This window comes from Rhinolophus sinicus, linkage group LG17 (genome assembly GCF_036562045.2).
Source record: "Rhinolophus sinicus isolate RSC01 linkage group LG17, ASM3656204v1, whole genome shotgun sequence".
NCBI classification, from domain to species: Eukaryota; Metazoa; Chordata; class Mammalia; order Chiroptera; family Rhinolophidae; genus Rhinolophus; species Rhinolophus sinicus.
The window spans coordinates 9,086,103-9,100,450 of record NC_133766.1 but is presented as its reverse complement, the minus strand read 5'-3'; the positions used below and the strand labels follow the sequence as shown (position 1 = coordinate 9,100,450).

The following is a 14,348-nucleotide window of genomic DNA, read 5'->3' as shown; positions in this document are numbered from 1 at the left end:
CTAATTTCTAACTTAGTTCAACTATGATCAAGAGAATACATTCTGTATGATACAAAGACTGTGAGATTTGCTGAGAATTGTTTATACCCAAGTCTGTTGTAGGTTTTCATAGACTCCATACGTGCTTGAGAAAACTACATAATTGTTGGGTTTCGGATTCTATACATGCCCATTGTATAGAATCCTAACTCAAGCTTATTGTATGTTTCGTGTATCTTCTATAGCCATACTAATATTTGCAGAGAGGATTCTAGATTTATCAATTTATCCTTACGTTTCTGTCAATTTTTGCCTTGTAAGTTTTGAGCCTTTGTTATTAGGTGCATATAAAATTGTTATAGCTTTCAAGTGATTTCTACATTTTATCATTATTGTAGGGAATCTCCTTTATTCCTAGTAATGCTTTTTGACATAAAGTTCCATTTTATCTCATTTTAAGATCTACGCTAGCTTTCTTTAATTAGTATTTGCCTGATATATCTTTTCCCAAACCTTTTACGTTTAACCTTCCTGGGTCCTTATGTCTCTCTCATTCATAATATTAAAAAAAAAAAAATGAGTCCAAACATTTTCACCTTTCAACATTTTCATATATTGTGTTTTCTGATATAATTGGATTTTACTTTTATCATTTTGTGTTTTCTATGTTTTTCTCATTTTCTGCCTTTTCTCAGAGTGATCAAATTTTAAAAATTCATTTTCTCCTCTACTGGTCTTAAAATTACGCACTCTATTTCTATATTTTTAATAGTTGTCCTTAACATTTTAAAATGTATACTTAAAGCCTATAGCTAATCCTGATTTCCATCCTTCTCTTGAATAATTTAACGATCTTAGAATACGTCAATTCCAATTACTTCCTTCCTATCTCTGACATTGTTGTTGTCCATTATTTTAGTTTTACCTTATCAGAATGGTGATTATGAATTTCCCCACCAGTCCAGACTAAGATAAGTAAGATATGTTCATTTTTGTCAGTGAGCAGGTTTTTTTCTTATTTCCACTTTCACTCATCAAGAGATCCAGTCCTATGAGGAACAAGGGGGTGTGGTTTTCAGTTCTAATTTTTCACTACGGTCCATCTCCTACTTGTGGCCATTAAAACTTAAACCTTCTGGAATTCTGAGAACGGCAAATGCCCCCAGGACAATTTACTACATTAATTTTCGGTTGTTTTCTTTTTTCTCTTCCTGGGGATTTCCTTTCCTTCCTGAAAGGAAAGTTCAGACATTTAGTTTTAAATGTTTGTTTAATTAATATGATGTTTTTGTATTATTTTTCAGGATATCTCGTCTGTAATATAATCAGAAATGGGAATTTTAATTTTTGAATGTGCTTTCCCCCATGCTAGGTGTCATTTTAGGAATCAGATAATAGTTGTGAATAGCAAATAATAAATGATAGTCAGTAGAGTCATTTAGAAACTTAAAAATGTTGTTTTTGTTAAAATTACATTTTTGTTTTATAAAATTATTCTATCAGTTAAATGACTTCACTTAATGAAATAAAATCAAATCACTTAAATTCAGTTTAGAAAATGTAAAATAGTACAAAATATTTGCTGAATATTTTCCTTCTTATTCTAGAATTTGGAAAACCCAATAATAATCTACTGAATAAAAATTGCAAACATTACCAATGTACCTTAAATGGTACTTGCAGATATGAGAACAGAGAACAGTCGTAGAAAAGTGGGGGGGGGGGAGAAGGCAGATGCGACAGAATAATTTGGATAATCGTGAAAATGGCTGCACCTCAAACTTTTGGGTATCTGAATAGCATTCATTCATTCATTCATTTACTAAGCATCTATTCAGTGTTGCTCTGGAAGCTACCAAAATATTAAGAGAAGATATCTACCCTGAAGTAGCGGGGAGTGCTAGATGGATACACAAATAACAAAATAATTAGGTACACAAATAACTAGCTACAATGCAAGATTGGGTAAGATAAATGCCATAAGAATAATACAATGGCTGTTATATCCCTCCTCTTCCCTACTTTCTGTCACTAAATCTCTGCATGCATCTTTGATTCCTGTATGAGTTTCTCCCTTCTCCCCTCAAAAGATTAATCCTGCACCCTCAATCCCAACCTAGCCCCCAAATCAATATAGGATTTTGTTCTATCAGTTATTCTCCTCTCTTGGTCCACATCTTACTCTCTCCTCTACTGGAAAATATGCACAAGTGTCCCCAATTTTAGAAAACGCACCTTTTCCTTTCTATCAGTCACAGATTTCTCCAGGCAAGAGACTCATCTATGGCTTTCACTGTCTCACCACCTGGTATCTTTCTCAATATTATAAAATCTGACTTCTCCTCCCTCAACTTTAATGAAATAGCACTGATACTTCCACAGGTTACCAAAAATCTCAAATTATTGTGCTATCCAGTGGTCTTTTCTGACTTCTCTTTGGTTTTTCTAACCACTGATGCTATAGACCACCTTGTTGATCTTTTTCTACCTCCACACTTGCAATACCCCACCATTTTGGCTTTCTTCCTCATGCCACGATCATTCCCTCTGTATCTCCACTTCCTCTCTACCCTACCCCACCCCCACCATTGGTGATTCAAGGTTCAGTCCTTGCCCTCTCTTTTTTCTTGACATTCTCTCAACAGTAGATCACCGATAGATGCTTAGAGCTTCAACTTTCTTTCTTCTCTAGATGGCTCTCAAATGTCGCTTTCTGTGACTTCATTTCCAATCATCAGAACTGTATCTCTATCCAAATATATACTAGTCACCTCAAGCTCAATATATCTAAACAGAACTCCTCTTCTTCTCTCAAAAACTGACTCCCTTTCCCAACTTCTCTATTCTTGTTAATAATACCACATCCTCCCAAGTTCAGAAATAGTCTTTGGCTCATCATGTCCCCATTCCTCCAATCTGTCACCAATTCTGGTAGATCCTACGTAATCTCTCGACCTTTTTGTCTCAGTTATTCATCTGATCTGCTCAAACATTCATCTGTACCCAAAGTGTACCAGGTTCTGAAAAGACAGAGGATTGAGCTCCTGTTGTGGAGGCCTTCACAGTCTGGCTTTAATAATAAATAAGCAAACCACTACTTACAATATAGAGAGTTAAGTGTTAAAACAGAGGCACTCATTTCATATCTGGAGTACTGTAATAGCTTTAAAACAGGTCTAACTGCTTCTAGTCGCTTCTCCTTATTGGGACACTTTCAGATATGTCTTTCTAAAGAGCTATTTTGATCATATCTGTTTCTTGTTCAAGAATCTTGAATTCTTCCCAACGGCTTTCAGGATAAATTGTTACTCATTAGCCTTTCATGAAAGTCCCACGCCGTGAGCCACCAAATATCCTTTAAGTATTATCTCTCATTACTTCTTTATATGAACTTTTCATTTCTTTCAAATCAGTTGGATATGAACTGGAGATTAAGATAATTAGGTATGTTACTCATTGGATAGGAACATAATTTAATATTCCTCATGATACTCCTTTCATACAGAAAACACTATTTCCATAAAAATCTATTCTATATTTTAAGATTCTGATTAAATCCTATCTCTGTAAAGCAATCTTCAGTGTTCCTAATCAAAAATGATAACTCCCAAAGCAATTTTTGCCTGGATAAATCATTTCACAATAAGGTACTGCCTTATTTTATTATCTCCATTGTTGTCTTAAATTATCGTTAAATCTTTCTCACTTAATTGTACATACTTCATGGTTTTTCCCCAACCAAATTCTATCCTTCTCACGAGCAGCTTTATCTTGCGCTTTTTTGTATATAGCCATAGTACCTAGCACAGTCTTGTTCATGAGCAAAATTTGAAATGGGTAGGGTTTTGGAAAGTTCAGTTTGGATGAAGGGACACCGCTGATGGAAGAAACAGCACATCAAAAGGTAGGAAAGGGCAATATTTGTCCAAGATATAGAAAGTTAATCAATTTGGTGGAATGAAGTCCTCTTCACCCAAAAAAATGCTGGAATGTCAGGGGGAAGGGCCAGAATAAGTTCCAGGGTAAGGTGTTTTGATGATGAGGGAATAATGGAAGTTTTCTGAATAAAGAATAGGGCATAGTTTTATGAAGTTGCATCAAACCACCAGAGCACTAAATTAACAGGAAGTCCTGAATATCAGTTAAGTGGCTATTGCCTGAAAGTGAAGTAGAAAAGCCTCACCAGCACAAAGTACTTTTCATTTCCTCTCCTGGAGAGAAATCCGCCATAAAATTCCCTAGGCAACGAAAGCATAGTTTGATAGGTTCTCTGACACAATATCTCTGTTGGTTCCACTTATCCTAGATTCACCACAAAGTAGATTAAGTTTTCTTATTTTCCTCTTAGCATCTTCACTGGGAAAAGCATGTTCTTATTAATGGTAATTACATTAGCAAATGACTCCTCACAAGGGCTCTGCTTAATCCTCAGCTATTACAAGCAATATCTGAGACGGTTTTGCTCCCAGTTCCTCTAGAGGAGTTTAGTAAATTCCTGTTTATCCACAGAAGGAGGTGTTTGCGACTCATGGTCAGGAGAGAGCTTCACTCCCCAAATAAGACGTGCTGACATCCAGGGCTCAGCCCCGGAGCAGCAGAAGATGGGATACGTAGCTGTGTACTCTACTCAGTAACGAAACTTCCTGGTATAGCCCTGGAGTAGAATCATGACCCTGGCTTATCTGTGTTCTAGCTATTGCATATGCCACGGTTTTCTTCCATTAGGTGGATAATTTGTAGGAATTGGCATTTTTCTTCCAAGCATGTTCTAACATCCTTTGTCTTTATAATCTCCATCTGTAGATAGAGAGGGATTTACTAACTATCCTAAACAGAGGGTGGGAAGGGGCACGAACTGTAATACCTTTTATTTGCCCATCTCTATTTGATCAAAATCTTTATAGGCACAGTGGGGTAATGGCCAAAAAAAAGAAATTAACCTTGAGGCTAGATAATTACATTTTATAAAAGCATGCAAGAGCAAGGGAAAGATGTTCAGTAATGACTCTGCCTTCCTTTCCCATGATGCAGTGGGGTCTAAGTGGTTGGTTTCACTCAGGGATGTTTGTATTTGCTTTCCTTCACTGATGGTTCTCTATGTGTCTGTGTGTGGGGGTGGGGGGGGGGAATGGGAAGCAAGTAGAATAAGATAGGCTTCAGAGAAATAAGGAGTTAAGAGGTACACAAATTTCTTATAGTCACCCAAATGCCCAAGGTATGTGAGACTATGATAAATAAATCAAGAGTAGAATTAATATCTAAGTATGTGTACCTGAGTCCTTATAAATTAGAAAAGACCTGATGAAAAAAGAAATCATTTATAAAACGTTAAGATTGACAACATAACTGACTCAAATAAAACAAAACTGAAATCTATGCTAAATATAACAACAAAGATTTTTAAAAGATAGAGATATTTTTTGGAATAGCAGAAGACTATGGGTCATAAAAAATATTACGCAAAATAAATTAGAAGGTCATAAGTGTTGCCCATTTATAATAAAGCTTTACTTATATTTAAGGAATATTTCCTTTGATTTATTGTGAGATAAATCAAATGTATAAAAAAGGTAAATTTAAAGACAATTATTAATCTAACAAAAGTATTCACAAACAGGATTTCTCTAAGTATCAAGCTCTCCTATTACATTTAAGATACAATTTGATTTATAACCTAACTTTCCCAGGCATTGGTTTATTACATCAATAATTCCATGATCAATAACTGCTTTACTTAGAAATTCATTAGGAAGCATCTGTAAATGGGAAGTTAAAATAATGGCTGGTCCATGTGTCCTACTGCATACACTCAGTAGAAATCTTATATATGAACATTACAGATATTTCACATCTTGCATAAAAGCAACTTCTCAATCCATATGTTGGCTTTCTTGCACACAAAGCCTAGTCCCACTCCCACGCAGCAAGCCTCATCATCACTGTACGGAGAGGTATAGCAAAACGGTAATATATTTTGGCTAGCACAAGTTGTCTAATAGCACGAACAGCTGCCCAGATGACATGGTGAGCCTTGCACGGAGCTAGCCAGCACTCTTTGTTAAAGCAAACTCTCTCTTATTTCTCAGAGCCAATGCTGGTGGCACTATCTCTATAGACATGAACAAAACTTGAAAAGCAAACTTAAACACATTCTCGTAATTCCTCTTCCCCCTCTTAAAAAAATCCAAAAGTGGATTTTGGAAAATGTGGGGTCTTACTCCCCAAAGTAAGAGAAGTTCAGACGACACAGGGTTAAAAGAACAAGCGGAGCCCTACCGTACCCAGAAACGACAGAAGGCTCTTCTCCTCTTCGGTGCTACTATCCAGCCACTCGGCCACATCACCGGGGGAAAGGAGACTCATTCTCCAGCCAGAAAACTTTTCCATACAGAGCACAATTACTGAATGATGAAGTGGGAAAAGAAAGATACAGCGACTAAATTCTTGGGGGTCCAACACTTAAATTGCTAGCCAGGCTGTAATAAGGAAAGAGAAAATGTGACCCTCCCTCCACTCTGAATTCTGTCTCTGTGACATCAATCTAATACAACAGGGGGGAGGGGAAGGAAATCGAGAGGGTTAAAAGAGGGTGATAGAAGAGAAGGGAAGAGAGATTTGTCCTTCTGTCTCTTGGTGTTAAGCTTTAGCCTGAAAGAGAAAGCCAGGATAAAACTGAATAATGATCTGTGTTTAATCAGGAGAAAGCGAAGGAAAATAAAGAATAAAGATACTCAAAGAAAAAGAAACAGGTTCGTACACTGAAGCAGCTTAGATAACTGGACAACACAATAGCTCATCAGTTAAGTAGAGCATATCATCAAACAAAAACAAAGGCAAAAGAACAAATTCAGCATTTTGTTTTGTTCTAAGAAGAAAGGTTTTCAAATTTCCTTTCAGTGAGCGGAGAGAACTGCAGCCTCCTAACCCCCTTCCTGCTTTAGCTGTTTCAACAGCATCCCAGCCCCCTTTACGGAGATTTCCTGCAAGCAAAGGCAGGTTGATAAATCTGTGACTAGGAAGCTCTCATCCCTCCTTTCTTCTCCTCCATTCCTCCCCCCACCTCACATGGCGACGGCATTGATCCACAATAATGGAATCTGGAACTGGCTGCCAACAGCAACATTAAGGATATTACAAGTCCACTTCATAAGGATTCGAGCCGGTGGTCGGAACTTGGGGGCAACTCTGGGCTTCTAGTCAATAGCTCTGTCTTTCTTAGTGAGAAAGAAAGGGAAGTGTGTGTGTGTGTGTGTGTGAGAGAGAGAGAGAGAGAGAGAGAGAGAGAGAGAGAGAGAGAGAGAGGAGGAAGCTGAAATCTGAAAGAAGTAAGAGAAGTGGGCTTGTTGGGATGAAGGTCCGGAGACCCACCAATGAAGCAAACGACTGTCCTTCAACCCTTGCTATACTGTCATTCGTGAAGCAGTCAGATCCAGAGGGATGTTTTATAGGATCTACATTACATATTCACACAGTTTAAGATGATTTCACCTTATTAAAAAGGCTGAGAAAAATCAAGCAGAGGAGATATTTTCAGGGATATATAAATCACGCATATCCCCGTTCTCCGGAGACTGATTAGATTTGTTGCTATAAGAAAACAACACTCTTAAAAAGACAGTTTTTCCTGAATTAGCAAAACATTAGCTCTGTTCTCAATAATCTACTCTTTCTTCCCTCCGTCCCTCCTTCATTCCCTCCCTCCCTCCCTCCCTTCTTCCCTAGTAGTCTGCCATCAGTGAGAGAATTCTCAATGCTTAAACAGCTACTATCTCAATATATCCTGAATCCATACCCTTCTCTCCATGTTTACTTCATTATTCTTCATCTGAACTCTGTTCTCTTTGTAAGTTCCCTGAGGACAGGGACCTTGTTTTATATTAATCTTTGCACCACTAGAGTCTAGAGCAGTGCCTGGCACTTAGAAGGAGTTCAATCAATATTTAGTGAAGTTTTGGATGGCTGCTCTAAAAGTTTGAACAACTTCAACATTGGCAGGAGATAGGCTGGATATTTTAGGATCTCTTTTTAAGATTAGTCATTTTGACAGATAGTGATTTAAAAGCAGTTGCAGCAATAGCACCCACTGAGAAAATAGAAAATGTAAAAAAAAAATGGTAGGAATTCATAATATATTTAAATAAGCCTGCATTTTATTACTCAAAATAACTACGTAAAATTGAAAAGCAGCGATAAATAAAAGACATTTATCACAATCCACAGGGTCTGCTTGCTTAGCACCTCTCAGCATGATAACCCCTTTGTGATAACTGTAAGACACAGATCGCTGGAGCTCCCAGGGTGAAATCATTGGCTCAGAGCACCAACTTCCAACTTCTTGGTGCGATCTGGCTCCTGATTTCTTGGGAGGGGCCCCCAGATTCTCGTTGACTCTGCCATGCTGTACTGTTTACCTCACTTCCATGCCTTTGCATGTTTCACTGAAAGTAATCTACACAAGAGCAGGAAAAATTCTTGTTTTGGTCATTGTATCCCCACTGTCTAGAGCATTATCTGGCCACAGTAGGAGCTCAAAACTTGTGTTGACTCTGGCACCTCCTGTTATTCTTTTTATTTTACATATCTGACAATATCGAACGGATCCTTTGAGACTTCTGAGTCTATCCTCCTTGACACCTTAAGACAGAATTAATAGCTTTCTCGTCCATACTTTGCTATTACTTTATTGAATTTGTTTACATAGTGATTTCCTCCCCTGTATCTTGTGCCTTTAGAAGTCAAAAGCTGTGTTCTACTAATTTTTAAAAAATTATAATGCCTAGCACATAGTGGATGATTAATAAATATGTATTGAATGATATATTAGTGAAATTGTGATTCTATATATCAAGATAGATTAATGCTAAAGAATTCCATATACTCTTGATGTAAAGATCCAAACCATTAGTCTCCAAATCAACTATCAAAATAAAACCTGGTTAAGGAACAAATAAATCTTTCATTGTATTTATTTTATTAAAGAGAAAGCAGTACAGACAGAAAAGTATCAAAATAATCCAATACCATAGATTTGCCTTTCGTAAACAGAGAGTTAGCAAATGAGGCACCCAAGAAAAAGTGTTGGACTGAAATTTTGTTATAATATATAAGGCATCACACTGTTTTCCCCCTACTTACAATCAGAACATAGCAAGAATCAGGCCTCCTTCTGTAAAATGTTCCTTAAAACTTACCCGAAGATGCCACCATTCTATAGTGGGCTATATATTTTGCTAAAATATGAGTTAAAGGCATCAAAATACTGTGAGTAGAACTGTTAGAAATAATGTTTCACAATAATCTTCTCAACAACTAACCAAATCCCATCCATTTTGGTGGTTTATCATGCACCTTCCTACATACGTGTAGTTAAGTACTTAGTCAACATCTGTTGATTTTATTTTATCCATTATTTTCCTACAAATATGAAAAGCATCTCGATAATGCGTGGTGGCAGGAATATGCTTGCTATTCCTGATTTTGTTATAGCTGCCTGTCCCATACTTACACTTCCAGACCCACTCATTTAACAACCCTGTAATACAGTTGTGAATAAAAGAGACATAATCTCTGCCCCCACAGAGCTTATCTATTTTAGAGGGAAGATTCTAGAGGGAAGAGAAAAACAATATACCAGATAAAAAAGTAAAATGCATGTTGTGTTAAATGGTGACTAGTGCCAAGGAGAAGAGTAAAGCAAGGAAGGGGTAGGTAATGCTGGGAGAGGTCTGCATTGTAGAGGGTGGACGGGAAAGGCATCTTGGAGAGACTGGCTTTTGAGGAATGGATTGCTGGATTCTCAGGAAGAGGAAGGGAAACCAGTAAAAAGGCCCAGGAGCAGCAATAGTCAGGAGACCAGTGCAGCTAGATTGGAATGAGCCAGGGGAAAAAGAAACAGTGAGGTCTGTGAAATAATAGTAAGCCAAATCATGTAAAGTTATATAAGGTCTCCGGCTCTTAATTAGATAGGGAGAGCTTTATTGAAATATATAATTCACATACGATAAAATTTATCCTTTTAAGTGGTTTTAAATATATTCACATAGTTGTGCAACCATCACTGTAATTTGATTCCAGAACATTTTCATCACCTCAAAAAGAAACCTTGTCCCCATTAGCAGTTACTCTTCATTCCTCGCAGCCTCCAAGGCAACTCCTAATCTAAATTTTTTCTTTATGAATTTGCCTATTCTGGACATTTCATGTAACTGAAATCATACATGTGGCCTTTCGTGCCTGATTTCTTTCATTTAGTTTTACCCCTGTTGCAGCAGGTATCAGCACTTCATTTCTTTTTATGGCCAAACATTCTCCCACTGATAAGACTTTGGGCTGTTCCCACTTTTTAATATTATGAATAATGCTGCTATGAACATTCATGGACAGATTTTTGTGTGAAAGCCTTACACTTGAAAAGGATATTCAAATAAGATGTAATAAGTAATCTGCTTTCAATCCATAGAATTTTAAAATGCTCCAGCAGAATTCTGAGGGTTATTTCCCAGTTTTACAAGAACCATATTTTCCTCCTAATTCATCTGGGATTTCCGTCCTTCTTGAAGAAACCAAAACTAGTGACTCAGTGGCTTGTCTCTTGCTCTGTTATTATTGCATACTAGGTACTCAGGAATGAATAAAGGCAGGTAATATATGACAATATATCTTTTCCTAAATTGATAACTAAAGTTGCTAAAGTTGGTGGAGATTTTGGGGAGGACAATTTTATATTTTAATACAGTTTCAAACTTAACATAAAGGTGCAAGAAGGGTACAAGAAACTCCTATATACCCTTTATCAGATTCACCCTTTATCAGCTTCACCAGCTGTTTATATTTTGTTACCTTTGCTTAATCATTCTCTTGTGTATATTATTAGTATATATGTGCACTGTTTTTCTAAACCATTTGAGAAACTTGGAGACATCATACCCTATACTGCCAACAGCTTTCAGGATATATTTTCTAAAACAAAGGACAGTCTCACATATAACCAGGAACAATGATCAAAATCAGGAAATTTAACACTGATATTGGCTGATATCTTAAGGATAAAATTAAATATGCCACTACATGCAAAATCCACTATACAAATTCTATTTTAATATCACACAAAGTCCTTTATTTGAAAAACAAATTGTCTTCAAGCAATGGTGACTGATAAATCACCTGTGCTAATTAAATGCAAATATAATTCAAAGTAATAGTAGATATTATATTAAAATAATGTCTATTAAATTTTTGAAGGATTACTATTGAACTTATTAAAATTCGATATACTGTTGTGATAAAGAATTGGAAGTAGGAATAATTGGTTTTCAAAAAGGCAATTAAAGGACAAGTAATGTGATTGCTTTTCCATCTTTATATTCTTTTGAATATGTACAACACTTTGTCTCAAAGAAGCTTAAAGTATATGTCAAACTATAACTTTTCACATATTTTGGTGAGGAGGTATTTTACTGTAAGAGGAATAGAGTTAAATCCTCTGAAATCTATAGCTCAACACTTTAAATAGTACCCTAAATACATATATAAACCTTAAACCACTTACACATAAATTATATATTAATGAATACATTCCCACATTGTTTTTCACTTGCCAGAACTGTTACCTTATATGATTAGAGCTGAAGAAACTAATGAAGCTAAGCTGAATTTTCATTTATTTGGATATAGAAAGCAACACTTTTGACATGTGAAGACACAGAATAACAAGGATGTTAATATTATAAGAGACATTCTTATTACATGATTATTTAAAACACATATTAAAAGGTGTTTTCATATCCTCCAGTGAAAAGTACCAAAATGTAAAGTAATTTAAAAAAAAGGCAGTGACACTATTATTAAAAAATAGATGCTCAAAAGTCATGTGCCAATCAAAGACTAATGGTAGATTCTGTTTAAGGAAGTTGATGACTATCTAGAATTAAAGATAATCAGGTTCCTTAAACACTAAAGGTATTCTTTTAAGTAAAAGATGTAAAAAAAAAAAAAAAAAAGTGACAACTGTGGATAATGAACAGAAAACTGCTCAAAAATATCCAGGAAGTGGGGCAGCCGCATGGCTCAGTTGGTTAGAGCGTGAGCTCTTTACAACAAGGTTGCCAATTCGATTCCCACATGTGCCAGTGAGCTGCGCCCTCCACAACTAGATTGAAAAACAATGATTTGACATCCTGGAAAAACACACTGTTCTCCTATATTTCCCAATTAAAAAAAAAAAAATCCAGAAAGCGACTAATACATAAATATTCTTGAAAGACTTATTTTTTCCTAAAAGGTAAACTTTACAACTAATTTTACTCAAAGTATATGCAATTCTTGGAGTCTATTATTTAGCACCCAACACGGTATCAAGCAAATAATAGTGACTCCATATTTATTGAGTGGGTAGATAGATGGATAAATCTACACATATAAGATAATCACTGCTACACAAGTACATTGAAAATCATTAGGGTGAACGCTGCACTAATCTGTCTCTAGAACTAGCAATAATTTGAATATTTGTACCAAGAATAAGAAGAGATCAAATGTATATATACACGTACAATGTACTAGGTAGTCCATGAAGTGCTTTACATGTTTCATCCCATTTACTCTTCATAACAACCCTGTGAGGCAGTAGTAACACTTCCCATTTTATATCTGGGAAAACTAAGGTGTAGAGAAAACTAAGGTTTAGAGAAGTGACAAAGTTATACAGCCAGTCATACAGGGGTTGGGGGTGAGGCACCAGAACTTAGATATTCCTGTTCCTGAGCTCACAGTCTTAACCATATTCTGTATTAGAACTTCTTCTATAAAATTTTTAGATATTTTGGGAGAGGTTAGAGGATGAACAGTCATTAAGTAGGAAGAAAAACTGTTTTCTTTGCTCAATGATCTGAGATACTACAATAAGGTTAATAAATTGTATAAGAATCCAAGATCCCTACAAAATCAGGAAGCCAGATGCTCTAGTTTCCAGTGAAAAGGTATGAAAAGATCAACCTGAAATTCAGAGTACAGACATTTGTTTAATTCCTTTCCACCAGTAAATGATTCTGATGGCCTGTCTTCACAAGTATCCCTTAGCAAAAGGATTTCACTGAACATTAGTGCAAATCTTGGCCCTTACTAAGTGCTCAATATTTGTTAAATGAATGAATAAATGAAAATATTTCTCCATGTATCCTTACGTTTCAGCAGTGATGCTTTTAGTTAGCATGAAGAGAGAGCCGAAGGTCTTTCTGCAGGTAATTAATAAATAATAAAACTTTAAATCTCTGAGGAAATTCATTAGTGATGCTTTGTAAAGTAAAATTAGATAATCCAGTAAAAGGATACACAGGGTTAGTATATTGGATAACAAAACACTTAAAACATTCTAAGGGTTTTAGAGAATACTGGAAAGGACAATATTTATATTGTTAATGACTTGTTGAATTTAAGTTTCCTGGTTTTACATCTGTGACTTGAGAGAAATGAAGGAACATCTTAATGCAATGTTATTATGACAGATTAAAAGATAAAAACCAAATCATCTCAAGAAATGCCAAAAAGGCCACTGATACATTCAGTACCCCTTCTGATAAGGAAGCTTAGAATATTTGGAACAGATGGACACTTTCTTAACTTAATGAAGGATATAGACCAGAAACCAATAGCAATATTATATACAAATTTAAAACATTAAAAACATTTTTATTAAGGTTAGTAGCAACACAAGGTATGCATTAGCACCACTATTTTTCAACAGGATGTGGGTTCACCAGGGTCTGTTATATGTTACTGGTAGGTTCTAGCTAACGTGGGAAGGCAAGACAAGCAATAACAGATAGAGATATCAAAAAGAAAGAACAATATTTGAGAAAATAAGATGTTTCCCTAAGTGAGAATGGCAGCAGGGAACAAGAGTATTTGGTAAGATGATTAGAATAAGAGAAATATACAAAAATTACGAGTTTCCATATTTACCAGCAATCACCAATCATGGGACAAAAGATCCCATTAAAAAAAAAAGGCCTTTAAAACTATAAACTAGGGAGAAGCTTAATAAGAAAAATTTAAGATAGTTGCAGAAAAATATGAACCTTTATACATGACAGAGAGGGTACTGTTAGATCCATGGGGAAAAGGGATTGTTCAATAAATAGAGCAGGAAAATATCAATATGAAAAAAGTATGAAAGCATCAAAACCAACTCCTGGTGGATTAAGGACTTAAATGTCAAGAACAGAAATTTAAAACTCCTAATAAAAAATATCTTGAGACCCTGGGATAGGAAATAATTTCATAAACAAGAAATAAGAAATATTGATTATAAAAGATTGATAGGCTTGTCTATATAAAATTATGAACTTTTGATAATCCAATGACCTTAAAAA

At 35.7% G+C, this 14,348-nt stretch overlaps 1 protein-coding gene across 12 annotated transcripts in view; it reads right to left on the bottom strand.

Annotated features, from left to right (window-relative positions):
- RASAL2 (RAS protein activator like 2) overlaps positions 1–14,348 on the bottom strand; it is a 263,139-nt gene that overhangs the window by 81,400 nt on the left and 167,391 nt on the right. Inside the window, exons 1-2 of one of the 12 annotated variants that reach the window (XM_074322351.1) lie at positions 7,040–7,162; positions 6,261–6,380 (exon numbers count right to left, since the gene is read on the bottom strand). The exons of 10 other annotated variants lie outside the window; for them this stretch is intronic. In XM_074322351.1, the coding sequence (XP_074178452.1) occupies positions 6,261–6,320 (60 nt within the window). In that variant the 5' untranslated portion in view covers positions 6,321–6,380; positions 7,040–7,162. Of the gene's footprint in view, positions 1–6,260; positions 6,381–7,039; positions 7,163–14,348 lie in introns of those variants that run through there. One more of the 12 variants, XM_074322353.1, reaches the window with a different exon arrangement.